Source organism: Gymnogyps californianus, chromosome 6 (genome assembly GCF_018139145.2).
Source record: "Gymnogyps californianus isolate 813 chromosome 6, ASM1813914v2, whole genome shotgun sequence".
Taxonomy (NCBI): Eukaryota; Metazoa; Chordata; class Aves; order Accipitriformes; family Cathartidae; genus Gymnogyps; species Gymnogyps californianus.
Genome location: NC_059476.1, coordinates 24,055,192 through 24,070,445, shown reverse-complemented (window position 1 = coordinate 24,070,445; position 15,254 = coordinate 24,055,192). Strand labels below are relative to the sequence as shown.

At 38.7% G+C, this 15,254-nt stretch overlaps 1 protein-coding gene across 5 annotated transcripts in view; it reads right to left on the bottom strand.

The window, feature by feature from the left end:
- Positions 1-15,254, bottom strand: part of ZSWIM8 (zinc finger SWIM-type containing 8) — a 63,169-nt gene that overhangs the window by 27,231 nt on the left and 20,684 nt on the right. For 3 of the 5 annotated variants that reach the window (XM_050899010.1, XM_050899012.1, XM_050899013.1), the window contains exons 4-8: positions 13,235-13,241; positions 10,555-10,708; positions 9,258-9,352; positions 3,264-3,436; positions 1,397-1,504 (exon numbers count right to left, since the gene is read on the bottom strand). In XM_050899010.1, coding sequence (XP_050754967.1) covers positions 1,397-1,504; positions 3,264-3,436; positions 9,258-9,352; positions 10,555-10,708; positions 13,235-13,241 — 537 coding nt within the window. The remainder of the gene's footprint in view (positions 1-1,396; positions 1,505-3,263; positions 3,437-9,257; positions 9,353-10,554; positions 10,709-13,234; positions 13,242-15,254) is intronic. The other 2 variants (XM_050899009.1, XM_050899014.1) reach the window with 1 other exon arrangement.

The following is a 15,254-nucleotide window of genomic DNA, read 5'->3' as shown; positions in this document are numbered from 1 at the left end:
ATCTCCCCTTAGAAATCTTGAAGACCGGGAATGAGACCGTTGGAAGAGTTCGGGGCGTGCCCTGCCTTTTTCAAGGGAATTACACAACCCAGGTTAAGATGCATCTGCCAATAAAACCCAAACTTTTCTGTTGGGCAGCATCCATCAGATTATCTGGCAATACAGTAATAATTAAATTAAATAATCCAGACATTCCCAGGTGCACAGCTGCTACACACTACCAAAGGAGAAATAAACCCTGCAAAAAGGAGCAGACACAGAATATTTGAAAGCAAACAACTCACATGCCATTCAGGAAACAACTACCACCTCTGCTAGCCTTTCAAAACCCTCCTTTATTAAGCACCAGACTATGTGACATAAAGCTCTGAGTCCTTAAGGAGAGAAGAAAAGCTTTGTCTGTTATGTAATGCAGCAAGAAGCACAGACCATTGGTGCTGAACTCTCAGCAACAAAAAAGCAGTATTTTTATATCACTTTCATATTATATGATTCCTCTATTTCCTCTCATAAGATTAGTATTTCTGTAGGAAATTTAGAGGATGTTTTAGCAATAGAATATCTTAGTGTCCCAAGCACAGCACCATAATATGAATTTTAGCCACATGCTGACAGTAATCTAACTCCTACTTAAGACATTATGCACACACTACTGAAATGTGACAGATACCCATGCAGATCAGTTTTTCTCAACCTCCTTTGGTTGAACCAGCATAAAAAAGTTGCCAAGCCCTTATATTTTTAAAGCAAAGATTTCACAGTCACTTAGGTATTCTTGTGTATTTTGTGCAAGCATTTTAGGCAGATGATATAAATGACCTGACCTTGAAAAACATAGGTATTTAAGGAATAGGAGAGCAAATTTTGCCTTTGACTAACAAAATTTCATGTCTATTACTTTCCATAACCCAAATGATTCTTATGAATCACCAAGAAGCTACACTGGGGGAAGTCAAAAGGTCACTAATTGGGTGCATTAGAAAGTGCCCACCTAAGGCATATACAACACATCCCCTGGGTAGTCTTCTCCACTTAACTAACCAAAACACACAAAAAAGAAGCAATCTGATTTGGTCTGACCCAAGTTTTTCACCACGATGCATTTATTTTATTGTGTTTGATCTTCCACAAGCTAAGTGTATATTCATGCTAATATGAACAGCCACCACTCTTCTTTCTCCTCTTAAGACACTTCTAACCTTTTACTTGGCAACAGACAGTTGTCAAGTAATAGAATGGCAAACCTGAAAAGGGCAAGAACTGAAAGCCTTCCCAGCAACGCACAACTGAATAGCATAACTGGTTATCTTGCAACAAAAGACATCATATAAATCGACCCAGAATAAAGATAACTGAATTTAACAAAAAGTCAGTCCTATCAATTGTCCCCATTTACCTGTTGTGGAAGTTCACTGATTAGGTACTGAGCAAATTTTTGCAATTGGTCTCTTTGTAGCCGAGACAAGGACTCAGAAACAGGTGCTCGTAAGCATACCGCAGATGCCTGAAGAAAGAAAAGGAGATATAAACTGCCATTAACAGGTCAGACTTAATGAAGCTGAATGGATGAAGTGTCCTGAACAGTAGCTATGCTGATGCATATCATGCTTGGTCCTGATGGACAATTTTTTTTTCTGTAATTATGTGGTCTGTTGCAGATAAGATGCACATAAGCTGTCTAGGCTTTATAAAAACTGTTTTTAAGAGTTTCTTTTCAAGGAAACTGCTTTAACAGCTGTGCTTAAGATCTGTTGTTGCTAGCAATTGCACAAATACTGGCAGGGATTTCACAAACAAACCTCTAAAATAGGACATTATTCTTTAAGCTTCTGGCAAACCAACCAGCTCTGTGGGGGGCTGTTTCACAGAATCACAACCACCTCATTTATCTCATTAGAGGTTTTTTCTTCAATCTTAAAATCAGTCTCTTTCCATATCTTAGAATAACTTAGATGATAAAAAAACCAAACACTAGTTTCTTAACCTTTTTCACTCTACAGAATAAAAAATGTCCAAATGGCACCTGCTTAAAATTTAACCTGGAAACAGGCAAGAGCAGTTGGATAATAAAGATGCTTCTGATATTGATTTGTCTACATAGAGCAATATACTTTGGCTTGCAACTTGCTAGTGTCAGCAGTCAGTATATACAAACATGAAAATCCTTTCAGTATCATTTTTCAGGTGGAAGAAAGGATTGGAGGGAAAAGAATTATTTTTATCTTACACAGGGTCCAAACTTTCTGAGTGTAAATAATATAAATGAAAATCTGTTTCCTATCCTCACTCTCCACACCCACCTTTTAAAACTGGAACTAATAATTCAAAGCAGAACCCATTTCTTAGCCAACTCTCTGGTCCTAAGTACAGAAAGTATACCGATATTCCGATGGTTTCACAAAAGTATCAATTAAGCCTATTACAATTGTCCATTGTGAAATAGTAACAAGCTTCAGCAGGTTATTAGCATTTATTTAAGAATCTGGAGTTGATCATAAGCATGTTAGCTATAAAATGTTCTGTGACAGCAGAAAATCTTCTGTTCCTTTCAATCATCCAAGCTTAATCCTTCCTTATGATGTATTTCTGAGCTTCCCAAAGCCTGAGGAAATTCATCTGTGTGCAAGACTGAACCCTCAACTTTTGTATTTCACGTTGATTCTACACATTTTCACATGGAGTTCGTTGACATAAGAAACACCTACTTTTCACTCTATACAAGGCCACACACAATACAAGCAGTCAAATAAAAACATAAACTTAACTGACTGTTTGAAATCTACACATCAAAATGACACTTACCTGCCTCAGTATGTGTTAAAATGAACTGGTGAACATAAAGGCCAACAGTGATCAAAATTACTTTCCTTTTGCACTCTGATCAAACAGCCTAAAGAAAGAGCTTTCAAATCCCATATTTACAAAGACTTTTAACAAAAGACTAACTATTGGTGACCTTTCACTCCTTGCAGAACTGAAGAAAGAATGAATAATTCTGGCATTTAAATGAGAAACAGGAAGGGGCCAAAAAGGACTCTGTATCTACCCTTAGCAATTTGCACACTATCAAAGGACATTCTGCAGTTTAGAGCCTCAGACAATTCACTCCGCAGATTGCAACTGTGAGCACAAATTTGCACAATCTGTAACCAAAAGGAGTGCCAAGAACAATTTCCCTAAAGAGAGTGCACATTGCATAAAACTGTAATGAGGAGAGACTCAAAGATGCCTAGGGGAGAGCAGAACTGTATTTAAAGGCCTACATTGTGTATCCGGAAGAGGCAGAGCGCCACGACGTGAGCACACCACTTGGCCCCAGCTCCGCAGGTACAGCTACATGACGTGATCCTGCATCGATCAAACATCACCGCCACGTTGTACGCACCTTTGGGTGGCACCATCTGTGGGGGCACCACAGTGGCACTCAGATGGAAACCTGTTAAAATTCAAAAGTCCAAAGTTACTCTTCCGGTGCTTGGGAGACAGATTCAGCTAGCACGGAAATTTAGGTATGTGCCATTTAAACAGCGAAACAACATGTCTAGCAACAACATCCATATAGGGATGGACATGGATCTAGAGTCTCCAGCACTTGTTTGTGCCCAATCAGCCACGGCAGAATATTAGCAGAAACATGTAACATGTTATAAGAGGTTCAAAAATACCAGCTTTTAATACATTAATTTATTTATATATTTATTTCTATTAATATTTAACAAAGAAAAGCAGAACTGGATAAAGCCATCACTGAAAACTGTGGTTTTTTGATCACAGGGTCAAAGCTAGACTATACATATTTTAAGCATGACTTCTGTGTTAATTAACTCTGGCAACAGTGCAGAACAGGCTAGGTGACTTCTTCAGAACTATTTCCAATTCAGTCAACTTTCACAATTTTACAGTGAACTAAAGGCGGCAACACTTACACCTGAACACTTACTTTCACTCTGTGGCTTCAGAAGCTACCCATTTCTCATAAATTATGTACCTCCTTGCAGTTTTGCGAATACCCCATTTTTATAAACCATGTACTCAGAAAACAAAAAACCCCTCTTGCTTAGACTAAAATCAATGGAAAAGGGAAATTTCAGCAATAACACTTGAATGAATCCAGCCCCATTAATCTGTGATGAAACAAATAAATTATGAATCTCATCTCAGGCAGGATGACAAAGAACTTTAATGAGGCTTGGCTTCGTGTAAACTCATGTACAATGCATACCAGTTGTACTCATAATGCAGCTTCCTCTGGAGATAATGGTTATCCAGAGGCACGAATATTACAAGTAGGAAAGGAAAAGGCCATCAGGAGCATGAATCTTCTACTTGTCTTGAAGGTCCCAATAACCAGTTAATCATCCTCTACAGCAATGAGCATCAGCCTCAGAACCTCTCTGCTAGTCTCAAATTCAGTTTTAATGAAGCACAGAAAGCACCAAGGGTATCAAAGCCATAACCAAAATTCAGTCCAACGATCTACCTTAAGTGAAAAAATATGGCTTGGGACAGATGATTGAAATAGTTTCTCCATCATCAGCACAGGGAAGTAAAATCCACACTACTAAGTTTTTATTATGAAATTGTGAGATTATAATAATGATGGTGTTCAGGAGTGCACGTGACCTACTAAATCCCATTAAAAACAGTGTGCACTATTTCTTCCTCAAAATATAATCCCCGTGCCAATACAAACTTGCTCTTACCTTACTTAACCTTTCTATTTCTCCTGTTCACCAGAATTCAAATCCTCTTCCTGATGTGGGTGATTATTTGATTAGTACACATAATGCCACCCAAATTCTTCAGCCATTTCAGCAATTGGAACAGAATCAAAACAAAAGAAGGCATTCACACAAAATTACTGCACTGCTTATTACTAGCTACAGTTCTAATTTATGTTCCACACTTGAATAATACAACCCAAACAGTTCAGCTAGTCCTTCTGTTATACTAGAAGCATCTCAGACTAATGCCAAAATGGCCTAATTTTCACAAAAGCAAATTAAGCATTTCACAAATTGGAATTGCAGCAATTCTGTTTCACTGAGAAAAAGAAGTATTCGAAAGGTGTTAGAGAAGAATGGGTCACAGCTATACACTCTTATCAAGCTCCTACCATGAAATTTTTATTTGTATATGAAGACAGTTCACTGATTAAATGCAAAGAGGGAAGAATAGTTATAAAAAGAGACAAAGAAAATTTAAGGGCTTCAGCATGACATATCACAAGCTTCAACTCAAATTGTAGCTTGATGAACATGTCTGCCACCAACACTGCTAATTCAAGCATCTCTGCCCAATTCTTTTGCACCACCAGTCTTGCTGTACTGAACAACTGTTTGTGGGATGGCACAGGAAACCACACCAGGAAAAAATTCTGGATTAAATTAATGGTTACTTTTACCAGGAAAAATACCACAATTCAGTTCACTACGCAGCTTACAAAAGTCTGAGCCTGCAGGGACTGAAAAGGTGACATGAGCTCCATTCTGGAGTGCTTTAGCCCAACACTACTGTTTAAAGAAATGGTCATCAAATTGTACTTGTTTAGAGTCAAAGTGCAACTTTTGTCTTCTGCAGACCACAGCTCTTACCCTCCTGCTTAAATGTGAAGACAAGAATCTCATCTACTGCACACCTGAGTGACCTGGCCACCTCACGGAGACAGCAACAATGTTCTTCCCTCCCACCCACCCCCTGCTCCCACTACCTGGTAACAGCTTATCTACTCCATGCATAACAATACATTACAAAAACAAGTCTGCACACACCAGCAGCATTCATTCTGCAACTGCATGTAGCCCACCAGAAAAAACTAAGATCTATACCCAATTCTTGGCAAGCTCCACTCCCAGGAGACCTCGAGAATGAGCTGCAGGCCAGAGGAATTGCTCTGCCAGGAGTCTCACCCCCGGCTACCATTTTTCCTAAATGCACTGTGGGTGCAGAGCAAGCTTAGTGCTTCTGTGAAAGCACTTAGGCTTTCTACACAGAAAGTGCATCTTACACTTCTTATGAGCACCAGATTTACTACTCATGCACAGAACAAATCTGTCAAGCAGCCAGCAACAATGCTTCAGAGGATGCGTCAGGTACATGCACTGTACAACATACTCACTATGCACAGAGAGCACCAGGAGTGATCTACTGCACCCATGAAGCAGGTTTTATCATGCAGTGAAGAAGGGGCAGCAGCACACTGTCCTCTCTGATACTCAATTAAGACACATGGTTTGATTAAATGTAAAAGCTGGAAATAATCAACTGCTGCCTAGACTAGGTCCCACGAAGTAGAGATGGCTTCTTTTTCAGTTCATAACCTATCCTTCTCACTGCTCTACCCCTGAAACTTAATCTTTCAGGAAAAGTATCCAAAAGAAATGTATGCTTCCTCCTGGTTAAAATCCAGTTTTCAGAATTTTAGGATAACTACATCAATGTCTTTTGCATTTAATATTTATTTATCATGAAACTCATTTATTGTGAAATTTCAGGTCTGTTTATTCATTTTTCTGAGGTCCTATTAGTCCTCATGATTTCAGGTGGAAATGCACATATTTTAAATACCCCAAGCTACGCACTAAGCAACTGGAATGAAAAGATTTAAGTGACCTATGAGTTAACAACACCCTGCTAATACTTCTTGCAATACGGGTTCCAAGCTTTCTTCATTGATATTTGGTAGTTCTGATGCCCCCATGACAATGACAGCAAACACACCTCTGCATAGAATTCAAGAACTTTTTCTCTGGCTTTCCCAGGACTAACAGAAATTGGAAAATGAGAGCTGAACAAAAGCTTTTAGACACGAAGTAAAGCAAGGTAATTTTGGACATTTGTTTGTTTTAAACCAAGATAGGAGAATCTCTAAAAAGTGGAGACTTAGAGACACTATTCAAGGAGATGCAAAGTTAGAATCCAGACTGAACCTGCTGCTGCCTTCCTCATTTGTTAAAAAGAAATTAAGTCTATGATAGAAAAAAAGTCCCTGAAATCAACAACTACAACACACCTATTTGAGAACAGCAATAATGTCTTCAGTGCAAGGAGGCGGGTATACGACTGCTGCGAAGGGAATGTGCAGGAGAAGGTCTACAAAAGCCAATTCTTTGTGTATATACAGTAGAACACCGTAAAAAAAGTGGGTTTTTGGAATGTGGTGAAGAGGTGCTATTGTTCAGAAATTATGGATATGGATTTGCATGCGGACCAGATGACTCAGATGACTCATGTTTAAAAAAAAAATCATAATCTTATACTGCAAAGGGAAATAGGACAAAAAGAGCACAAAGTACATTTCAAGCTTTGTCCTATTGATCACAATATCACAATGTACTGCCCAATCCCCGTCCAAATCAAATCCCCTCTCAAGGGCTGCTTCATTTCCTGCATTTCTTTTCCCGTTTGTCACTATATGAAACTCAAAACTGCAACCACACACCTTAAAATCACTCTGAGTAGACAACTGAAATTATATCCACCCCACCTGTACTGCCCAGCTTCTGGGCTGCTACTCACGGGGGGGCGGGGGGATAGCACTCCATTAGATAAAGTTCCTCTACTAAGGAGGAAACAATGTTACCGTTTAAACAAAGTTACTTACTTCCCTTCCACACACATAATCCTTTGTCAAGAAGCCCAGTTGCCGTATGTGTACTTGAGAAGTTCCTCCCCTGTATCATTCACTGCCTCCTCTTTTTCCCTACTCCTCTCCTCCTCACCCAAGCACCAGTTTTGCACTAATATTCCTAGCCTTTGTTAATTTACATTGCTTTACACCACCTTGTCTTTTTAATTTATTACTGAAACAAGTTTTGACCACAGTCTTAGCACCGTGTATTAAATATTCTGCTCTTTTCCATTGGGAAAGTCCCAGGAATTACTGAATTTTAGCCAGTTGTATTTTAACTCATTTTGTCTCTCTTAAACATTTGCCTTCCTGAAGTTCAGCAGATGCCTTAGAGGCCTCTCTCAGCATTTCAGTCCTGACATCAGGAGCTTATGAATGCACTCAAAAGTCAGTTTAATCCTATTTAGCTCAATTTCGTTGATGTTCCAAAATTACTATCTGGTCTCACTGACAACTCAATATACCTTATGTATGAGGAAGTACTTCACTTCCATTCCCAAGAATTCCTGCTATTGTTATTACAGTAGACAATGGACTAGGTAAAATCCTTTCAGATGCTTTACTCTATATTCAGATAACAGTTCATAAGTCTCTTGCAATTTGCGTATCTCAATGTCTATCTCCTCCTCTTTTCGTTCTCCCCAAACTTTTACAGCATGAGTCCCTTTTATTCCCTTTTTGAGGGCCCTTTACCTAAATTTATTCATTCCACCGATCACTGAGATTTATGTATTACTGGTACTAGCAACTAAACAGGCCCATAGAAGTCTCTATCCCTCATCACAGGAAAACACAGGAACTTTCCTCCTTAACGTTATACAGCTTTTTATATTATCACTTTTCTTATTACAACCAGGCTCAGTTCCCACATGCCAATTAATATTCTAATTTTGAAGTTTACACTTCCAGAAAAAACAACACCTCTGCATTGGATTGACATGGCCCACCTTACCATACAAGTATCTTTATTACACATAATGCCTTCCTGCCTAACAGCTGTCACTGTAAAAGCCAGCTCAATATTCTTCTTTACTTCAAAGGATTTAATGAAAAATCCAGAGTCCAATTCTTTAAGATAAGATTAGTTCCTATAACCATAAAACATAAAAAAGAAAAAGATAAGTGAGGAGAAGCGATAAAACCCACTGTCAAGCAACAGGGATTTCCTTCTGCTGAAATACTACATGAGTAACTGTATTATTACTACAACTCTTTTGCTACAAGAATAATTAAACCTTGCAAACTTCCTCTCTGCCATACATGTACTTTAGGCAAGGCATTCATTTGATCAGACCACTAGAAAACCAAGTTCTCTTTATCAATGAGGAATTTAAGCATTATGGAGACAAAGGCATTCTACAGTTTTTTCCAAAACACTGAGACAGATTAAGGATCTAATTTTCAGAACATATCTTGCTTTTCACTCAGTTTCACGGTTGAGCTGATTGAGGCTGAAATACACATAGTATTTAGCTCAAGACATTATAAAGAATACACGTGGCAGGGAGTTTAGTCTGGGATGCCAGAAAAGCTAGTTTTGAGACACAGTCATACCACTGCTGTCCCATTGCAGATAAGGTTTTGAGAATCTGAAATATCCAGAGACGTGGAGCTGCAATGTTCTTACCTATCTGGAGAGGGTCTTTGACAGCCCTCACCCGGAACAGCTGCTCCCCTCGCTGGAACTCATCTGCACTGCCATTTGCCAAACACGAGTACAATCTGCAAGAGATACACATAACATGTCAAGATCAGTCTGGTTTTGAGAAACTTCACAGTATTATCCTCTTGCATTCTTTGTTGACATGGTTCTTGAAAACTCCTTGCTGTCTTCATCTTAAAGATGAAGTCCAGCTCTCTTCTGCCATTCTCCATGACAATTCAACCATAAAAATCATTAGTCTCTTCCTAACTGGGTTTGTGTATAGCCACTGGCTTTTCTAGGAATTTCAACCTAAGGCTCTGAAATACAAATTCATTCATAGCCTAAAATTAAGCTTTTATATACAGTATAATATCAATTTAAGGTCCAATGTTAGCATGCCACAGTAAAAACTCCTTGTACTTGTAGATGAGTTACCTGCATGCTCATGTGAGGTTTTTTTACATCTGTGCTCATCAGAATAATGAACATGTACAACCAGCTGGCTTGCTCTATTCCCCCACAGGTGATCTTACAAATTTCATCAGTACTGCTGACATTACCTCCCCCACCTGATACCAGAACATTAGATGAATGCATCTAAGAACTTTCAGGATGATTCTTTCTAAAAGAGTGTAATATCACTACTTTGCAACAAAATGCTGAATGCACAGTTACATGGGTAGGCCTCCTATAGTATAAAAGCTTCAGCAAAAATACTTTGGTAAAAGATCTAAAAGCACAGTGTTTTTGACTATGTACTCACACAATTTATGTGGAAACATAAGAAATATAGTCATCTCTCTGACTGTATCCACTCTGATCACTGATGTACTCAGCAAATTCTGATTCTCGTACTTATACCAACAAAAGGCTTGCACAGCATACTGAGCTAGCCCTCCCTGGCAATTTCTGAGCCCATTTAAAGCTCTGACTTAATTAACAAATTGAAACTGGAAAGAATACTGCGTAAGACTAACATAAGGACAAGATTCGACAAACTAGTTACTGTCAGGCAAATTAAAGGGTGCATTTATTCTGCTATCATTTACACAAAAACCTGCATGTGTACATGCTTTTCCTGGGACATATGTAGGGCAGCTCACCCCAAAATAAAACCCCATATCATAGCATACCCAACAGTAATCCATCCACGTACTACAAAATGCACATGAGAACAGCAGAAGCAGCAAATATACAGGACATCAAATGAACAACAATTCTCCTCTAGCGAACAGAACTTTTCCTTAAGCATCGATGAAACAGAAATACTATTCATTACCTGATATCTTCCTCATTTTCTGGGAAACTCCAGAAGGCAATTCGAAGCTGCAGTTGCTCAGGCACTGGAGGATAAACTTTCTCCACCACCTCGAATGGAATGTGAAATGCAACCTGTTTTGCAGACAGTTCCACCAATGGGATCACCAGCCCATCTAGCAAGACAAGAAACAAAATGCAATTAGCCATTCAGAGAACAAAACGCACGAGAGGCTAAAGAGATGGGAGCAGGGAGCTCTTCCACTTCCTCTCTTATCTCACCAAGTTCAAGGACCAATTTTGATAGACAGTAAAAGGCAGCACAGAAATTTTCTGAAGAATTGCCTGCCAACTTTATGTTTGTTTTCAGCCCCCTAGGGCGTGGGTACACATTCCTAAAAAAACCAGTCCTTCGTCAGGAGAGCTACATTAGCCTAGCAGACATCAGTGACTCGAAATTTGTCTCCTGACAAAACTGAAGCCATTTAGCAAGACTTAAGGTAACCAAGTATTTTTCACAGATTTCTGTTAGAACATGGCAGCAACATCCCGTGAATGCCAGGTGACTACACAGAGAAGAACTATTACAGTGTATATGCACAAGACAGCAACGGAAAGGTTATTCAGGAACCTTGGTATTGACTTGTTTGGTAACATTCAGTATCCAGCTATTTACAAGATTTTAATTTAAATTAGTATTTGTTGTTTTATTCCCCTCACCACTACCTTTCATATGACATCTGTCTTTATATTTCAAGTTCTTTACAGAAGCAACTGGGCATTCACATGTTTGTACAGTGCTGACTACACTGAGCCCATGAGGATCTTAACTGAAGGCACCAAGAACTTTATACAAATACATTTAACCACCACATTTCTACCAAACTAACTCCACTTTTTATGGTTTTGAGTGCAGATGAAGATTTCTTATCATCAGGCTATGGGAGCCTTATGCTTCTGCTTCGCTCTGAGCTAGATTACATTCTATACAAAATGCCAGACTTGTCTTATCTGCAATCACCTCACTGCTTTACTGAGATCACTTCCTGATCCATCACTACAGCAGCCTTGGTTCCCCCCTCTTCCAAACCCTGTTGCCAAGAGCCTAATTAACTCAGTTTCAGATATTTGATGTTATGTCTCTTCACCTCCCTAACCAGCTTCTAAAACACCACTGGAAGCCAGAATGTAAACCAATCTGGCCCTCAGCTTTCCCTCCCCACCGGCCTCCAGGCAACATATCAAAGGAAAACTTAAGCCCTGATGTCAGTAAGCGCTTTCTCACCCTCTGCCTAGAGACGCCCTCCAGTCCAAACAACTGGGAAACAGATACGAAAGGAGAGGGCTTTGAAAGTGCACGCACACAGCAAAGCAGCCAACATCTCCCCCAGTTCTGAGCACCTGTCAAATGGAAGGATTACATAAATATGGAAAGAAAATACAGTTTTCAAACATCCACATTTATGATTTTTTGATTGCAGTGAAATTAGATTCATTAGGCAGCATTCCCTTCTCCTAGATAGAGTCAGTCTTTCACTGTCAGGATTGTTTCTCCATCACCAGTGACTTTTACTCTATGTTATAGACAGAGCCTCTGTTTTACAGTGCTGTAATCCCATCCACAAATGTGAGAGCAGCAGATTGTAAAATGAACAACGATGGAAAAGTGGAGTGTCCCTTTCTCTGCAGCTAGCAGATAAACAAGATCTTGGCAGAAAAGTCATCTCATTTCAACTTTTGACAACCAGAACATGTGTAAAGCTTTCATCAAGTCACTAAAAAAAAATTACTATATTTAATTAGTCATTAAAAAAAATTACTGTTTTTAATTAGTGAAACATAGTCAATTTAAATACCATTGCTGCTACTACACTTGATCCAAGTCTTTCATTACACAATACTAGAAAAGAGATAACACCTAAACAACCTCTACAAGGTACAAGACTCAAAAAAGACTTCAGTAGCGGGTGAAACACCTGCACATTCTTCAAAGAGCTGCAAGCCTGCAGCCTGGATGGTATTCCTTTTTACAAGGATTTGCTGCTGGGTAAGAAGGTTAGAGTAGAAATGCTAAAGACAGACTGAGTTGACAAAAAGCAGCAAAGGCAAATACATTCTGCTTATTATTCTATTAGTACACTTTACTCTTAAAAACATTTTACTTTACTGTTGTAATAGACTAGGACACACATACAATCAGTTACTAGGTCTCAATGGTACTGGTAGAGTAGTACTGGTACTAGAAGCAGTAGTATGATCAGTGCAATTACCCTCCAATCTCTCCATTACATAGTGTAGCTGTTCTCTTTCAAGCTAAATTAAGTAGCTCAAGAAAAATACTTTGACAAGTGTTACTGAAATTACCTCTCCTGAGAAAACATTTCTTCCAAGCGGGAAGAAAACATGAGCCCTCCTCAACTGCTCCCGTGCAAGTCCAGCGCAAGTCAGCCAGCTCGATTTTAACAGTTGTACACAGTGACCTAAGGTAACAGGCTGACTTTGCATTGAACTCATTAACTGATTCATCAGCTGTACTGTGTTAGGAGTAATCAGCAGAAGACAGGTGGCCAATTATCTGGCACACCATAACCCACAGTCAGACATTCACAGCACACAGCTTAGGCATTTTCACAATAAGGTGAAAGCAGTAAAACCTGGTGGGGAAAAAATAATCTAAAAAGCAATAATCTTATCTATAAGACCACGCATCTTTCTAAAAGGCTGAATTTTCTATAAGGAAAAAGAGACGTGGAAAAGAAGTAGTAGAAAATAACTGAAAAGTAGAAAATAATTTTTCAATGATATTTTAAGGTAAGGTGAATTCACAGTAGTTAACTTGGCACACAATGTAAATACTAAAATTAAGAAGTTGAACTGCCCTAAGTTTCAAGGGGGTAGTCCCCTATGTAGCCAAGGTGAGACACTTATCTAGAATGTGACTCAGAGCATCAGAGGGTCTTTTCCAGTTAGGCCTCCTGTAAAGTCAGCTGGACAGTCCGAGTTAGGGGCTTAAATTAGACTCTGAATACTCTCCTTTGAGTCCTAAACAAAGAGAGATCCATTCAAAAAGTTTATCTCTAGATACACAAATCCAGGGTTGGTGGATTCATACCTACTTGTATCAAAAGGTATTATCAATAAAACAGACAAAAGGTACTCTCAGGTTCTATAATAAATATATTTTGAGCAATAAAAAAAAAGAAGTCTGCTAAGAAAAGGAGAAAGCATCACAGCTTTTGCTCAGAAAGCAAAGATAAGGACAGCAAGGAAGATTGCAAATTTAATATAAAAAATGACACAGTAGTGAAATCAAAGATGTAATACAAAATTGACAAATCTGCAAGATAAATCTATCCACAGGAGAAGATCATTTTAAATTGTGAAGCAAAACTAGCAAGAATCACTGCTTCCTCCTGGGAAGCAGACATGATGACCCAAGCAGAACAAAGGAAACATTTCAAGTCTTGGAAGAATAGCCACAGGCAAAGCATAAGCAACCTCAAACAATTCTCACTTACAGGTTAAATGACTAGCAAAACCCAGGTCACGAAGGGATTTTGAGAGGCCATCTAATCTATACCTCCTACCTAAGAAGCAGGATCTAGCATATCTAAACCATGCTGAATAAATCACGTCTCATCTATTTACTGCCACGTGGAACATGCAGCTTTGATGAGGACTATCCTACCCTTTTTGCTACTGTTTTATGTGAATTACAGGTTTGATTTTTATAGCCATTTTATAACAGCTAAAACTTTAGCATAGACATAATTATTCCTGCCAGAACAACAACAACAAAAAAAACCCTAACCCCAAAACAACACAAGCTATGCACACAAACATAATGCATTTTCACCAGTGGAAACAACAACTGTGCCAGCAGGGTTTACTGACATAGGGATGCATGTGGAGCTACATTGCTTAACCTTTCCTAATACAGGGAAGGCTGTAACAAGTTGGAGCCAACAATTATTCATAAAAACAGATCATGTTCAAACTGAGCTATTATTCCTTCAGTACAATAATTGAGTTTCCATGATAGACAAATAGAGAAGAAACTGCTTGAATAATCAGCAAAATAGGGGCCATGAGAATACCAAACAGTTATTAAATGGAACTGAAAGAAAAACCAACTGGGCCAAGCACTGAATGTATTTGTTATCCAATTACATTATTTCCATTGGGTTACTTTCAATTGACACACGTCTCTAAAAATAAACTATACGTATAAGTGAATAAATACAAATGCAAGTGAACAAATCTCACAGCAAGAGATAAGACACAGTGCAAAGACAGGACGTATTGCTTTTGCTATACATACCTTAAGAAAAATGGCATGTTAAGCTGCATTATCTTTTTAGAGGTGAGTCTACAGCTTTGATTTTATAGCTATCCCTGGTCTCATATTTCCTCTCACCTTTCCCGCTGGCTTCAGTCCAAAATGTAACAGAGTGGAACAAAGTAATACAACTATACACAGAACAAGGAGATGAAGAAAATTAAGTGAAGCACTTCTGATATCAAAAGCTAAAGTGAGAAGAACAGTAAAACTAACAGGAAATAAGCAAGAGTGCAATCTTGACCAGTGAAGGAGGTACGTGGGGGGTGTTACAAAACCTGTTTTACAAACCTCATTTAAAAAATGGTAAATATTACATTGCTTTTTACAGGATTTAACATGTAGAAAGATAAATCTGTTAGTGTAGAATGCACTTGAAGCAT